This window comes from Oncorhynchus nerka, linkage group LG15 (genome assembly GCF_034236695.1).
Source record: "Oncorhynchus nerka isolate Pitt River linkage group LG15, Oner_Uvic_2.0, whole genome shotgun sequence".
NCBI lineage: Eukaryota > Metazoa > Chordata > Actinopteri > Salmoniformes > Salmonidae > Oncorhynchus > Oncorhynchus nerka.
The window spans coordinates 74,684,852-74,701,282 of NC_088410.1; the positions used below are offsets into that span (position 1 = coordinate 74,684,852).

Here is a 16,431-nt window from a genome sequence, read left to right on the forward strand (position 1 = left end):
ATCAGTGCATGCCTGTGTGTGTGTGTCTTTATCTATGTGTCAAGAGCATGTGTTTTGTATGATTTTAGTCTGTTTGAGAGCAAGCACACACACAGTGATCATGTCAGACTACATGTGTAATGATGCTGATGAAAACACTGCTCTGATGTCTTGCAGCCCCTGAAGTGTTGGCCCAGAAACCCTACAGCAAGGCGGTGGACTGCTGGTCTATCGGGGTCATCGCCTACATCCTGTGAGTTATGGGCTTGGACTGACTCTTTAACTTTAGTCTTTCTCCTACCAGTCTTAAAACATCATTTCTGTGTTACATTTCTTTCCACTACATTGTTTTCAACAATCAACTCATACCAGATCAATGACAACTCCATGGATGAATTTTGAAGTATGAAAGCACTACAACAGGTCTCCTAACTCTGCTGTGATGCCTTTACTCTCTTATTCTGACACAGTTTGTGTGGATACCCTCCGTTCTATGATGAGAATGACGCCAAGCTCTTTGAGCAGATCCTGAAGGCTGACTATGAGTTTGACTCTCCGTACTGGGACGATATCTCTGACTCAGGTACAGTAATCCTCTCCTTTTTTCTGCTCCCTGGAGAGAGAAACAAAACCTGGACACTACAGCATAGTGCAATACAGTATGTATAACATTATGTTGCCATTATTAGTTCCCCTTGTCAGCAGTTTCATATTAATGGAAATTACTCCCTAGCTCTAGGGTTTGTTATGCTTTGAGTGTCTGCCAAGTTGTCAGTGTGTATGGGATTAACCATAAGACACTCACTGGCCATAGAACGATCACTGAGGCCCTGTGAGATCACAATTTCTTAGTCCTGTAGGGAGTTTCTGAAGTCAGGTCAAAGGCATGCGGACAGTTTTTCTTTTTACTGTCAGTCTGGACAGTGTTTCTGATGCAGTGAAGCTTCTTGTACTATAGTAACCTGGGAGCTAGTCTATTTCTACTTTAGCTACCTTTCTTTTGTCATCTGTAAGTAGCATTATTAGTTACTGTGTATCTCATGTAAATTAAGAAAAAAGGCATTGTTGTTGGGTGAAATATGTGAGTTGTAAATGTGTGTCTGTTCACGTGTTGTTTTCAGCCAAAGACTTCATAGTTCACTTGATGGAGAAGGACCCCAGGATACGCTACACATGTGACCAGGCTTTGCAGCACCCCTGGTATTGTACACCATATTCTCCTTCACACACACACAGGCATGCACATAACACAACTTTATCATAATCTACTACATTTGTGCTTTTGTCTAGTTTTGACCTGTTCTTGTGACAACCAGCTAAACTTGTCCCCTCATGTCTTTCTCTGTTCCTTAGGATCGCTGGTGACACAGCTCTAGATAAGAACATCCATGAGTCTGTCAGTGCCCAGATCAAGAAAAACTTTGCCAAGAGCAAGTGGAGGGTGAGTTACTTTTTCTGTGCACCTGGCCAGACATTTTTGCTTTGTTTAGTATATAAGTAGAATCCTGCAGCATTCAGCTGTCTGTCATTGTCAGTACAGTTTTCTATGGCAGTTATTATGTATCACTTTGAAACATTTTGATTTGAATGTGCTCCCTCCCGCAGCAAGCGTTTAACGCCACGGCAGTGGTGCGTCACATGAGGCGTCTGCAGCTGGGCACTAGTCAGGAGGGCCCCAGCCAGACCACACTGCCCAGCACCCTCCGAGCCCACCTACTGCTGCCCGAGGACACAGAGACAGAGCACACCACCGGTCAGTGGGGCAAACCTCCATCACACAATACAAGTTAGGACTAAGTGTAGCAAAACATAATTGAATAACTGGAGACACGACATAACCCCCCCCAAAGGCTTAATTTAGCTGTTCTGTTTTGTTCATCCCCAGTATGTCTTGTTGCTATGTACAGTATGTTGTTAGTGAATAACCAGTCCCTTTCACAGTGTATTAGGCTCAGGCTTACGTACTTCTCAAACACAATCAGTTACACTGTCTCACTCATTAACACTTTATATGTAAATCCTTGTCTAATGCCCAATAGGGTACTGTTTGAAATAAGCTAATAAGAGGTAGATTTATAGTGTAGATAGAAGCGTCCTGAGTTTTCAGATTTCTGTGTGGTGATCATCCACTCTCACTCTGTGTTCCAGAGTCTCCTTGCGAGGGATGCTGCTCCCAGAGTGCTGATGGGGGGGCTGAGCGCGACCCCCTCTCCAACTGCACCTACCGCTGCCATCCAACCAGTCTGGTCTGATCCCTGCCCAGCAATGGCTTTCCCATGTATTTACCTCTGGACACCAGCGAACTCCCCAGTCAGGCCAGGAGTACAGAGTTGTTCCAGTGCCCTGCCAACAGGGGGGGCAGGCGGTTTATGAATTCAGGTTGGGGAGGAGGGACTTGATGCCAACAAGAGGAGGTCATTTGAACGGATTGGGGGAGATGAGGAGAACAAAGAGGAGGAGAGGTGTGGTGCCCAGAGTAATCCTGGGTATTATTTTTTGAGGTGCGGGACAAACTGTTTACTCGTCCTTTTAAAATGTGTGTCTGCTTTTTACATTTCTGCATTTATGTACATGTTGTTTTCTATCTTAATTATCCTTCCCCTTTGACAACTTCTAGAAAGAGAATCCACTAATGATATCTGCATGGTCAGAAGACAGGTCCCTATTGGAAACGTGTTTTATAGCATGAAAGGTCTATTGCACAATCATGTATGGTGGTAACCATTGTGTTATAGTTCCTGTACTGCAGATACACATCTTTATGACGATAATAAGTCTAGCCCCTCAGAATTATAATTGTATGGCTTTGTTATATTTTATATTTGTATAAATGTAGCCTTACAATACACAGATGCATTCACCTAATTCCACTGCTGGAGAATCCATGTGGGAATACTCCATCTATTGGACTATATATTTTCTTTTTTTTCTCAGCATGTTTGTGCTTCACCACTGTAAGTTTGTGGTTGTGCTCCCCAGGCTTGTAACAGAACAAGGCTTTCTGATTTGAACTAATTCAGCACAGGGACTTCCTCTCTATGCCTTTAGGACAACGTCAAAGTTTATTTTCTGGTAGCTTTTACACATTTTAAGATACGCCTATATCTCTGTACAGTTAATGCAGCATTAGAGGCGATTTTCATTTCTATCATTGTATTGTTGTATATATTTCATTGTGGTAATTGAATCATTAAAATACAGACTTTTCTCTTCTGTCTAGATCTCTTTCCCACTTGAGAAGTGTAATACCTCATGGGAGATAGACTTACATACACAGCCATTCCTCTTAGTACTAAGAATAGGTCTCAGTTAACCCACAGTTTTTACTCCTTGATGTTTCTTAAAAGCCACACTCTTCCCTATGGGGGGAATATGATCCCGTTGATAAAGCTGCTCAAGACTTAATCCATTATAGATATTACTGTAAGACCATGTAGAATGAAATGAGGTCCAGCCTTTCCTCAACCCAAAGCAGGGTGTGGATGTTTTTAACTAAAGACACATTTGTAAGTGTAGATACTTATCTGACCATGTAGATACTACTAACGTTCCCACTTTGACTACTCTTCCATGGATCTTACCTCCATTTATATGTTGGTTGTTTTCCGAGCCAATGTATCTGTACAGAGAGAATTTGAATTAAAGAATGCAAATATACATCTCATTGTCTCACCTCATCATTTCTTCTATCGCACTCATCTTAAGGTTATTTAGATCTAAAAGAGAAAGCATGATTTTTTTTTCTTTTTTTTCCCCACAGTTCCATGACCTTTCCATCATCTTCATACATTTACTGTACACAGCACTAGTTGACAATAGAACAGATATGCCATATTATACTCACACTTTGATTAATGAACACATACTCACTTGATTTAATTATCTGATGAGAAGGGCACAATGTGTTTCCATCACCAGGACAGTCCAGTCCAGTGGGTTGTAGCTCCTACTGTAAGTACGTTTTAGGGCTTTCTAACTTTAATTCCAATAGCCAAGTGAACAAGACTTGGAAGTGAGGCAACGCGAGACTAGAGGGGAGAGGGACGTGATCCTATCCTCTCTGTCTCAAAAGAGGCTAGTGGGAGGAGCTATAGGAGGACAGGCTCATTGTACTGGCTAGAATGGAAAAAACGGAATGGTATGAAACATGGAAACACGTTTGACTTCAATCCATTAATTTCATTCCAGCCCTTACAATGAGCCCGTCTTCCTATAGCTCCTCCCACCAGCCTCCTATGTGTCCTTACTCCCTCTAGTCCCACGCACAGGCATTGACTCTACAGACCTTCTTGCCATAGCCTGCATTGCATTTAAAGCTAATTGATTGACATATTTGCCTTGGCGTTTCCTGTTTCAGTGACTTTTGTGTACTGTGCTGGTCTAAATGCTGTTCATTGACTGTGCTGTTCCCCTTATTGATATTGAGCTGTGATTGATTGTTTCTTACAGTCAAAATATAGACCTTTTGATTCAGTGTTTCTGTCAATGTTGTGTACTCGGCAGTCTACTCTACACAATTCCCCATCGGTTATCTTTCAAAGAGCCATTCATTAAACTGAGAGAGTAACTATTTTCATAACCAAGGAATGACTTCAAATAAAATTAGCACGGTGTTAGCAACTTATCACTAAAAAGGAGGCAACATTTGGTTTCCTGAGCTGAGATTATCATTGAGATAGACTAGATGTTGAGGTTTTCCAGATAAAGTAGAGGTGAACCAGGACAGGGACTAATGACTGTGTCTCTTTCTGCTCAGTGATGTTATTATATAGTGTGTGAGAATTAAGAGGCTAACTCTTCTCCAACCCTGGCTTTCCCCTTGAATGAGTATTTTGATTATATTGTACATTTTTGTTTACTTTGTTAAACTAAAGTAATAGTGAGTGGCATTTGTTTAGAATTTAAGACATTTAACATGATTAAGTGTAGCCTGTCCAGTGATTGCATGGTGTGATTCAAAATGTGAGGGAGAGGATAAAACATGTATTGTATAAACACAGCAGTAATTGTAAGCTAAAATAGCCACCTTTATTCTGTAATCTTCATACCAACAGTTTTATTTTAGTTAAATTATATTCACCAAATCGGACAGTTGACATGTGGATGGGGACAAGGGCAGTGCAAGTTGTCATATCTGTTCAAGTCTGAGTAACAGCAACAATTGATGATTGGCTTTATCTTCTATTTGAAATCCACACATCTGTTTGCATAGTGAAGTAGTTTGTGATGCAGTGAAAATTTCCCTAGAGTGTGTGAGCGAGTGCTAGTGGAGGATTCTATCTACAAATGACAAGAAGACATTCTATCCTTACCTAAAGTGGAAAACATTCTATATGCAAAATGTATGAGAAGGGCTTACACTGTATCTGAAAAGCTGATGATTGTTTAATAGCTGATGGTTATTTAATGAGCTTACAGTGCCTTGCAAAAGTATTCACCCCCTTGGTATTTTTCCTAGTTTGTTGCATTACAACATGTAATTTAAATTGATTTAATCTGGATATCATGTAAAGGACATGCACAAAATACTACAAATTTGTGAAGTGAAATGAAAAAAAAAAACTTGTTTCAAAAAAACATATGGAAGAAGATACTCTGGTCAGATGAGACTAAAATTTTGCTTTTTGGCCATCAAGGAAAATGTCTGGTGCAAACCCAACACCTCTCATCACCCCTAGAACACCATCCCCACAGTGAAGCAGGGTGGTGGCAGCATCATGCTGTGGGGATGAAACTGGTCAGAATTGAAGGAATGATGGATGGCGCTAAATACATGGCAATTCTTGAGGGAAACCTGTTTCAGTCTTCCAAAGATTTGAGACTGGGACGGAGGGTCACCTTCCAGCAGGACAATGACCCTAAGCATACTGCTAAAGCAACACTTGAGTGTTTTAAGGGGAAACATTTAAAGTCTTGGAATGGCCTAGTCAAAGCCCAAACCTCAATCCAATTGAGAATCTGTGGAATGACTTAAAGATTGCTGTACACCAGCAGAACCCATCCAATTTGAAGGAGCTGGAGCAGTTTTGACTTGAAGAATGGGCAAAAATTGCAGTGGCTAGATGTGCCAAGCTTATAGAGACATACTCCAAGAAACTTGCAGCTGTAATTGCTGTGAAAGGTGGCTCTACAAAGTATTGAATTTGTTTCACAGGAAAAATATTTTGCATCTTCAAAGTGGTAGGCATATTGTGTAAATCAAATGATACAAACCCCCAAAAATCAATTTTCATTCCAGGTTGTAAGGCAACAATATAGGAAAAATGCCAAGGGGGGTGAATACTTCCACAAGCCGCTGTACACATTGACATTTGCTTACTCCAATTTAACAATCTGAACTAATCCTTTGATAAGAAAAGTATGGTAAGTTGTATTATCTGTTCTTTATATTTTTTTCAAAGTAAATAGTATAAATTAATATTTGTATGCCTATACAGTTGAAGTCGGAAGTTTACATACACTTAGGTTGGAGTCATTAAAACTCGTTTTTCAACCACTCCACAAATTTCCGGTTAACAAACTAGAGTTTTGGCAAGTTGGTTAGGACATCTACTCTGCGCATGACACAAGTAATTTTTCCAACAATGCTTTACAGACAGATTATTTCACTTATCATTCACTGTATCACAATTCCAGTGGGTCAGAAGTTTACATACACTAAGTTGCCTGTGCCTTTAAACAGATTGGAACATTCCATAAAATTATGTCATGGCTTTAGAAGCTTTTGATAGGCTAATTGACATAATTTGAGTCAATTGGAGGTGTACCTGTGGATTCATTTCAAGGCCTACCTTCAAACCCAGTGCCTCTTCGCTTGACATCATGGGAAACTCAAAATAAATCAGCCAAGACCTCAGAAAAAAAATGTACATCTCCACAAGTCTGGTTCATCCTTGGGAGTAATTTTCAAATGCCTGAAGGTACCACATTCATCTGTACAAACAATAGTACGCAGTACCGCTCAGGAAGGAGACGGAAGATGTCTCCTAGAGTTGAATGTACTTTGGTGCGAAAAGGGCAAATCAATCCCAGAACAACAGCAAAGGAACTTGTGAAGATGCTGGAGGAAACAGTTACAAAAGTATATTTTATCCACAGTAAAACGAGTCCTATATTGACATAACCTGAAAGGCTGCTCAGCAAGGAAGAAGCCACTGCTCCAAAACCGCCATAAAAAAAGCCAGACTACTGTTTGCAACTGCACATGGGGACAAAGATCGCACTTTTTGGAGAAATGTCCACTGGTCTGATGTCACAAATATAGAACTGTTTGGCCAAAATGACCACCATTATGTTTGGAGGAAAAAGGGGGAGGCTTGCAAGCCGAAGAACACCATCCCAGCCGTGAAGCATGAGGGTGGCAGCATCATGTTGTAGGGGTGCATTGCTGCAGGAGGGACTGGTGCACTTCAAAAAATAAATGGCATCATGAAGAAGGAAAAGTATGTGGATATATTGAAGCAACATCTCAAGACATCAGTTAAAGCTTAGTCACAAAAGGGTCTTTCAAATGTACAATGACCCCAAGCATACTTCCAAAATTGTGGCAAAATGGCTCAAGGACAACAAAGTCAAGGTATTGGAGTGGCCATCACAAAGCTCTGGCCTCAATCCTATAGACAATTTGCGGGCAGAACTGAAAAAAGTGTGTGTGAGGAAGGAGGCCTACAAACCTGTCTCAGTTACACCAGCTCTTTCAGGAGTAATGGACCAAAATTCACCCAACTTACTGTGGGAAGCTTGTGGAAGGCAACCTAAAACGTTTGACCCAATTTAAAAAATTTCAAGGCAAAGCTACCAAATACTAACTTCTGACCCACTGGGAATGTGATGAAAGAAATATAACTGAAATAAATAATTATCTCTACTATTATTTTGACATTTCACATTCCTAATATAAAGTGGTGATCCTATCTGACCCAAGACAGGGAATTTTTACTAAGATTAAATGTCAGGAATTGTGAATTGTTGAAATCTATTTGGCTGAGGTGTATGTAAACTTCCGACTTCAATTGTACCTAATATTGTGTTTTGAAAAAGCTACAGTGCTAATGTATGGATGCAATGCATCGTGAGTTATTGAGTATTAACTATGGAGCATTGTTAAGTATCAAAGCCAATGATTTGTTTTTTGAACACATTTGCAAATGGATGGTATATTAAACATTATGTGCATTATGTGTCTGACTGTCCTGTCTTATAGCCTCTTGAGCCCTTGAAGCCCAGCTTGATACTCACGCTGTGTCCTAAGTCTGATATGATGCTTTTGTTGCAGATAAACTGCACCAGGATACTGAATTTATACATGAAAACGTGAAAAGTTCCACTCACTCTGGTGATGAGTAGGGGCTTAGTGGTTTGGATGTCTGGATTTCCTGCATAACCAGCCATGTAACTTTCCCTAAGATGTTAGTGGTTTATACCCCACTAACCCCAGCCTTCTGAAAGTAATCTCTCCTCCCTTTAGAAGGGATGGAGAGACTTGGTGGCTTGGATGAAAACTATAGGTAAATGTCAGCAATGTGATAAGTGTCTGCGGCCGGGCTGGGAAGCTGAATCAGAAGGAAGGAGGAAGGAAAGTGAGAGGGAGTGTGGTGTGGTAACTCTCAGCAAAATCAAATGACCATTCAACAAATCAATTCAATTTCAGATAATGTAAAGTGCTCAATGGCAACCTGGCAAAGACAAATATTGGATAGAACCAAAGAGTGGTACCCATCCATTTCTGACCCATCCACTTTCTTTGTGGTCTCACCCTAAACATCCAGCTCTGCCTTCTCTCATTCCCTCTCTGCATCTTTCCACTCTCTCCTTCATCATCCACATAGTCCCTCTCTATATTTTCAATCAGTCTAATTTTCCTGTTAATACCACATAATTCCTACCCTGTGTGTTTTCTCCTGAGTGAGACCACTAGACTCCTACTTTCTATTTGCAGTAGTCTCCCCCTGCCTTAGTTCACCACAGCCTCATTTACCCAGCATTCCTCTTGTCTGGGGGAGAGAGATTGACAATGAGAGAGACTGAGAGGTAGAGGGAAAATCGAGGCCACTTCACCCAGTAGTATCCAGCTGCAGCCCTGCAACAACCTGTGACTAAAACTAGCCTGTCACTAAAACCAATACTATCGCCATCTACTGGCTGTGGTGAATCCTACCACATACACTTGAACTCCTTTTCTTTCCCCGATTCCTTTCTTTGCTTCCTTTCCTTTCCTCCTTTCCTAGCATCCTTTACTTTCCTCCATTCTTAGAACCCTTTCCTAGCTTTCCTTTCCGCTCAACTAGCCATGGTTCTTTCCCTACCACATACATGTGAACTCTTCCTTTTCTTTCCTAGATTCCATTCCTCTCCCCCGTTCCTTTCCTCCTTTCATAGATCCCTTTCTTTTCCTTCTTTCCTAGCTTCCTTCCCTCTTTCCTAGATAATTCCCTCCTTTCATAGCTCCATTTTTCTAGCTTGCTTTCCTTAAACATTTCCTTTCCTCATTGTATATCCTATATTCCTTTCCTCCTTTCCTCACTCCCTTTTGTTTTCTCCTTTCCTCCTTTCCCAGAACATTCCTTTGCTTCCCCCGCTTCCTTTCCTCCTTTCCTTGCTTCTTGTCCTTCTTCCTTTCATTTCCTCATTTTCTTTCCTAAAATCCTTTCCTTCTTTCCTTTTCTTACATTATTTCCTAGCTACATTTATTTTTCTACTTTCTTAGCTTACTTATCTTTTTTAGCCTACTTTCCTCCTTTCCTAGATTGTTTTCCTTCTATGCCTCCCTTTCCTAGCCTCAAACCCTATTTTCTTTTCCTTATGTCCTTTTCTTTCCCATCTAATTTCCTAGCTCCCTTTCCTTATTCATTTAATTTCCGGTTTTATTTTTTTGATTCCTTTCCTCCTTTTTTCACTGCCTTTCTTTCCACCTTTCCTAGCTTCCTTTCCTATCCTCCTTTCCTAGGATTCACCATGGCCAGTAGAGAGGAAAGGAAAGGAGATAAGGAAAGGGAGATAGGGAAGGGAGCTAGGGAAGAAGGAGAGGAGCTGGGAATGGAAAGAAGATAAAGAAAGGGAGATAAGGAAAGGGAGTTAGGGAAGGGAAGGAAAGGAAAGGAAGCTAGAAAAGGAGGAATGGAAGCTAGGGAAGGAGGAAAAGAAAGGGAGCTAAGACATAAGGAAAGGAAAGGGAGTGAGGAAAGGAGGAAAGGAATCCAGGAAAGAAAAGCATGAAAGGAAAAAAATAAGGAAAGTAAGCTAAGGAGCAGAGGAAAGGGTGGTAAAGGAAGGAAAGGAAGGAATTTAAGAAAGGAGGAAATTAAGCTGGTAAAGGAGGAAAAGAAGCTCTGAAAAGAGGAATGGAATCTAGGAAAGTAAAGGAGAAGTTCACATGTATGTGGCAGGGATGAACCACAGCCAGTAGAGAGGAAATGAAGTTAGGAAAGGAAGCTATGGAAGAAGGAAAGGAAAGGGAACTAGGAAAGGAGGAAATGAAAGCGAGCAAGGATAGTAGGAAAGGAATCTAGGAAAGAAAAGGAGGTTCACATGTATATGGTAAGGATTCACCACAGCCAGTAGAGAGGATAGGAAAGGAAGAAGGAAGAGAAGTTAGGAAAGGATGAAAGGAAGATAGGAAAGGAGTAAAGAAAAGGGAGCGACAAAAGTAGGAAAGGAATATAGGAAAGAAAAGGAAAAGTTCACATGTACAGTATGTGGTAGGGATTAACCACGGCCAGTAGATGGTGGTAGTATTGGTTTTAGTCACAGGCTGCTGCGTGGCTACAGCTGGATGCATCTCACTTCACCATCTCAATTCTCCAGTCACCCAGTAGGGACAACAAAATAAAGCTCCCATCCAAGCCCCTACTTGGGGCCCAATTCAATTGTCTATTATATTGACAAGATAGACAACAGGCCATAGAGATACAGATACAGCACTCATCTTTGTATCTGTGCAAGTATAGCGTCTGTGTCACGCCCTGATCTGTTTCCCCTATCTTGTGCTTGTCTCCACCCCCACCAGGTGTCTCCCATTTGTCTTCATTATGTCCTGTGTATTTATACCAGTGTTTTCTGTTTGTCTGTTGCCAGTTCATCTTGTCCCGTCAAGTGTTACCAACGTGTTTTTTCCATTTTCCAGTCTGTCTAGTGTCTGTTTTCTAGTCTTCTCGGTTCTGACCGCCGTTCTGTACCTCTTTGACTCTGCATTGGATTACTGACCTCTGCCCCTTGTATAATAAATATTATGAGAACTGTACCATCCACCTCCTGTGTCTTCATCTGAGTCGTGATAGAATGAACTGGCCATGACTGACCCAACAGACTCGGACTAGCTCTGCAACACTGTCTCCTCACAAGGAGCCACCATTGGAAGACCAAAGGAGTTGCTACAAAACCTTATGGAAGGATTCCACACCGTGGCAGAACGCCATGACCAAACCCTCCACACCTTACTGGAGCAATTCTGCGGGCTTTCTAATAGGCAGCCAGCCGCAACGGTACCCACCCAGACTCTCTGTAACCCCGCTACTAGTGGTTCTTCTCCCCTTCCTACCCCGGCTCTCCGAGAACCCCACTTACCTCCTCCGGAGCGCTACGCTGGGGATCCTGAAACATGCCGGGTGTTTCTCTCCCAGTGCTCCCTCATCTTCGAGCCGCAGCCCTCTTCGTTTCTTTCGGATCGCTTGAAGATAGTGTATCTTATAACGCTGATGTCTGGGAGGGCGCTCGCCTGGGAGGGCGCTCGTCTGGGAGGGCGCTCGTCTGGGCTACGGTGGTGTGGGAGCAACAAACTTCAGTGCGCCATAATCTGGAGGCATCTGGAGGTAAGGAAGATATTTGATTATCCGATGTCCGGGAGAGAAGCGGCTCAGAAGCTACTGCAACTGAATCACGATTCCCGTAGTGTAGACTTTCACACGTTGGCCGTAGAGAATGCCTGGAATCCGGTGTCCCTTTTCGACACCTTCCTTCATGGATTATCGGAGAGGATTAAAGATGAGCTCGCAGCCCGGGAGCTACCCATGGACCTCGAATCCCTCAAAGTCCTGACCATAAAGATTGATGGGTGATTACGAAAATTCAGGAGGGAGAGGAAGTCTGTTCCCGACCACCCTCGCTTGTCCTCGGTTTTTCCCTCGCCTTCAAAAAATCCCGAAAGTCCCCGACTCCTACACTCCCGAAAGTATCTGAAGTTACCCGAGCTCCATCTGGAATCATCGAGGACTGTCAACTCGTCTCCTCTGGCGCCCATGCAACTGGACAAGGCTAGATTATCCCCTGAGGAACGTTCAAGCAGACTGAGCTCTAATAGCTGTCAGTATTGTGATATTTCGGGACATTACATTTCCACCTGTCCAATAAAAAGCCAGGCCCATCAGTAGGTACGGGTACGCTGGTGGGCCATACAGGGAGTCTCCCATCTCCCTTTACTCATACTCCTCTCCATGCTATGCTGTTGTGGGGTGACCGGTCTAAATCTCTCCGGGTGCTCCTGGACACTGTCCTAGTGTCGGAGCTGGGGATCTCCACACAAACTCCCTCCGTTCCCATGAACGCCAGAGTATTGAACGGGCGCTCAATTGACAGGATAAATCATAGCACTATTCCTATCAACCTAAGAGTGTCAGGGAATCACAGTGAATCCATGCAGTTCCTGCTCATTGAATCTCCTCATGCACCTGTGGTTTTGGGATTGTCATGGCTCCAGAGGCACAACCCCCTGATCGACTGGGCTACGGGTTCTATCCTGTTGTGTAACCCATTCTGCCACACACATTGCCTCAAGGCGGCGCAGCTTAGCCCTGGATGTCCTCCCGTGGGCCTGGGTAAGGCCTTTTATCTCTCCACCGTCCTCGTGGAGTATCAGGACCTCCGGGAGGTTTTCAATAAGACCCGCATTCTGATCATTCTGCTTGCCCTGACCCCGAGCCTGCCTGCTGTTCAGTACCTACTTGACACTGCCCTGGATACTGACCTCTGCCTTCCATCATCCTGCCCTGGCCTGTCTCCTTGTGTAATAAATATTATTAGAACTGTACTATCCGCCTCCTGTGTCTGCATCTGGGTCATATCCTGATACGTGATAGTCTGTGACAGCATTGGCAGTGCCATTGAGGCTATGACCATTTTAAAGTAGACTCATTTCTTAATTTTCATTGGCTGATCACTCATGACTAATAGGAATACCCACCCAGTTGATTACTTTAAAATGGTGGAAGCCCTCAATGGCAATATCCATGCTTAAATGGGTTATATACATGTTGAGCCACTATCTATGTCTATGACAGACACAACTACGATATAAAGTCATTTTTTTCAAAGTTGCAGAAATGCCATGTGCGTCCACTTATAATTACAGTTGAAGTTGGAAGTTTACATACACCTTAGCCAAATTAATTTAAACTCAGTTTTTCACAATTCCTGACATTTAATCTAGGATCACCACTTTATTTTAAGAATGCCAAATAGTCAGAATAACAGTAGAGAATGATTTCTTTCAGCTTATATTTCTTTCATCACATTCCCAGTGGGTCAGAAGTTTACATGATACCAAATACTAATTGAGTGTATTGCCGTTAAATGGTTTAACTTGGGTCAAACGTTCAGGTAGCCTTCCACAAGCTTCCCACAATAAATTGGGTGAATTTTGGCCCATTCCCCCTGACAGTGCTGGTGTAACTGAGTCAGGTTTGTAGGCCTCCTTGCTCGCACACACTTTTCCAGTTCTGCCCACACATTTTCTATAGGATTGAGGCCAGAGCTTTGTGATGGCCACTCCAATACCTTGACTTTGTTGTCCTTAGGCCATTTTGCCACAACTTTGGAAGTATGCTTGGGGTCATTGTACATTTGGAAGACCCATTTGCGACCAAGCTTTAACTTCCTGACTGATGTCTTGAGCTGTTGCTTCAATATATCCACATACTTTTCCTTCTTCATGATGCCATTTATTTTGTGAAGTGCACCAGTCCCTCCTGCAGCAATGCACCCCCACAACATGATGCTGCCAACCCCGTGTTGGGATGGTGTTCTTCGGCTTGCAAGCATCCCGCTTTTCCCTCCAAACATAAAAATGGTCATTATGGCCAAACAGTTCTATTTTTGTTTCATCAGACCAGAGGACATTTCTCAAAAAGTACGATATTTTTCCCCATGTGCAGTTGCAAACCATAGTCTGTTTTTTTATGGCGGTTTTGGAGCAGTGGCTTCTTCCTTGCTGAATGGCCTTTCAGGTTACGTCAATATAGGACTCGTTTACTGTGGATAAAAAACACTTTTGTGCCCGTTTCCTCCAGCAACTTCACAAGGTCCTTTGCTGTTGTTCTGGGATTTATTTGCACTTTTCGCACCAAAGTACGGTCATCTCTATGAGACAGAACGCGTCTCCTTCCTGAGCGGTATGACGGCTGCGTGATCCCATGGTGTTTATACTTGCATACTATTGTTTGCACAGATGAACATGGTACCTTCAGTCATTTGGAAATTACTCCCAAGAATGAACCAGACTTGAAACAATTTTTTTCTAAAGTCTTGTCTAATTTCTTTAGATTTTCCCATGATGTAAAGCAAAGAGGCACTGAGTTTGAAGGTAGGTCTTGAAATAAATCCACAGGTACACCTCCAATTGACTCAAATTATGTAGAATCAGAAGATTCTATAGTCATGACATCATTTTCTGGAATTTTCCAAGCTGTTTATAGGCACAGTCAACTTAGTGTATGTAAACTTCTGACACGCTGGAATTGTGATACAGTGAATTATAAGGGAAATAATCTGCCTGTAAACTATTGTTGGAAAAATTACTTGTGTCATGCGCAAAGCAGATGTCCTAACCAACTTGCCAAAACTCTAGTTTGTTAACAGGAAATTTGTGGAGTGGTTGAAAAACGAATTTTAATGACTCTAGGGGTGATGAGAGGTGTTGGGTTTGCACCAGACATAGCATTTTCCTTGATGGCCAAAAAGCATTTCACTTCACCAATTTGTAGTATTTTGTGTATGTCCTTTACATGAAATCTAAATTAAATCCATTTAATTACAGGTTGTAGTGCAACAAAAGAGGAAAAACGCCAAGGGGGGTGAATACTTTTGCAGGCACTGTAAGCTCATTAAATAACCATCAGCTATCAAACAATAATCAGCTCTTCAGATACAGTGTAAGCCCTTCTCATACATTTTGCATATAGAATGTTTTCCACTTTAGGTAAGGATAGAATGTCTTCTTGTTATGTGTAGATATAATCCTCTCTAAAAGACCACTAGCGCTCGCTCACACACTCTAGGGACATTTTTACTGCATCACAAACTACTTCACTGTCCAAACAGATGTGTGGATTTCAAATAGAAGATAAAGCCAATCATCAATTGTTTCTGTTACTCAGACTTGAACAGATATGACAACTTGCACTGCCCTTGTCCCCGTCCACATGTCAACTGTCCGATTTGGTGAATATAATTTAACTAAAATAAAACTGTTGGTATGAAGATTACAGAATAAAGGTGACTATTTTAGCTTACAATTACTGCTGTGTTTATACAATACATGTTTTATCCTCTCCCTCACATTTTGAATCACACCATGCAATCACTGGACAGGCTACACTTAATCATGTTAAATGTCTTTAACAAATGCCACTCACTATTACTTTAGTTTAACAAAGTAAACAAAAATGTACAATATAATCAACCTCAACATCTAGTCTATCTCAATGATAATCTCAGCTCAGGAAACCAAATGTTGCCTCCCTTTTAGTGATAAGTACACAACATTGCTGCTGAGTACACAACATTGACAGAAACAGTGAATCAAAAGGTCTATATTTTGACTGTAAGAAACAATCAATCACAGCTCAATATCAATAAGGGGAACAGCACAGTCAATGATCAGCATTTAGACCAGCACAGTACACAAAAGTGTATGTAAACTTCCGACTTCAAGTGTAGATCAGTGCATTCACAACAACATAATCATTATGAAACCTCTATTCGATCAAATAATCCTCACGTAGCAAATGAGTAATTACATTTTTTGTTGACCAAATTTGACACTCATTTCCCTCCATACACACATTCCTTACTTTGTGGGCTTACTTTCAAGGACAGACTTTATGCTGAGTAAAACCTCTCCCTTCGCCTCTTGGTTTACTGGAAATGGAGGGTTCCATTCACATCAACACGGCTTTATTGGAGCAGGTTGAGAGCTTCAAGTTCCTCTGTGTCTTCCACCGCCAAGCCATCACTGGCTCCTAATGGGAAATCCACAAAAATGGAACTGTGCCTAGTATTGTTTTCATCGGGCACAGAATCAAGTATTAACTTGCACAGGAAACCCTCCTCTTTGCTGTCTCTTTCACACACACACACACACACACACACACACACACACACACACACACACACACACACACACACACACACACACACACACACACACACACACACACACACACACACACACACACACACACA

General features: G+C 42.0%; 1 protein-coding gene across 2 annotated transcripts in view; it reads left to right on the top strand.

Moving 5' to 3' along the window:
• LOC115143304 (calcium/calmodulin-dependent protein kinase type 1-like) overlaps positions 1-3,636 on the top strand; it is a 55,071-nt gene extending 51,435 nt beyond the window's left edge. For both annotated transcript variants that reach the window (XM_029683565.2, XM_065001900.1), the window contains exons 7-12: positions 157-232; positions 450-562; positions 1,101-1,179; positions 1,333-1,420; positions 1,585-1,732; positions 2,128-3,636. In XM_029683565.2, the coding sequence (XP_029539425.1) occupies positions 157-232; positions 450-562; positions 1,101-1,179; positions 1,333-1,420; positions 1,585-1,732; positions 2,128-2,231 (608 nt within the window). In that variant the 3' untranslated portion in view covers positions 2,232-3,636. The remainder of the gene's footprint in view (positions 1-156; positions 233-449; positions 563-1,100; positions 1,180-1,332; positions 1,421-1,584; positions 1,733-2,127) is intronic.
• Positions 3,637-16,431: the final 12,795 nt, after the last annotated feature.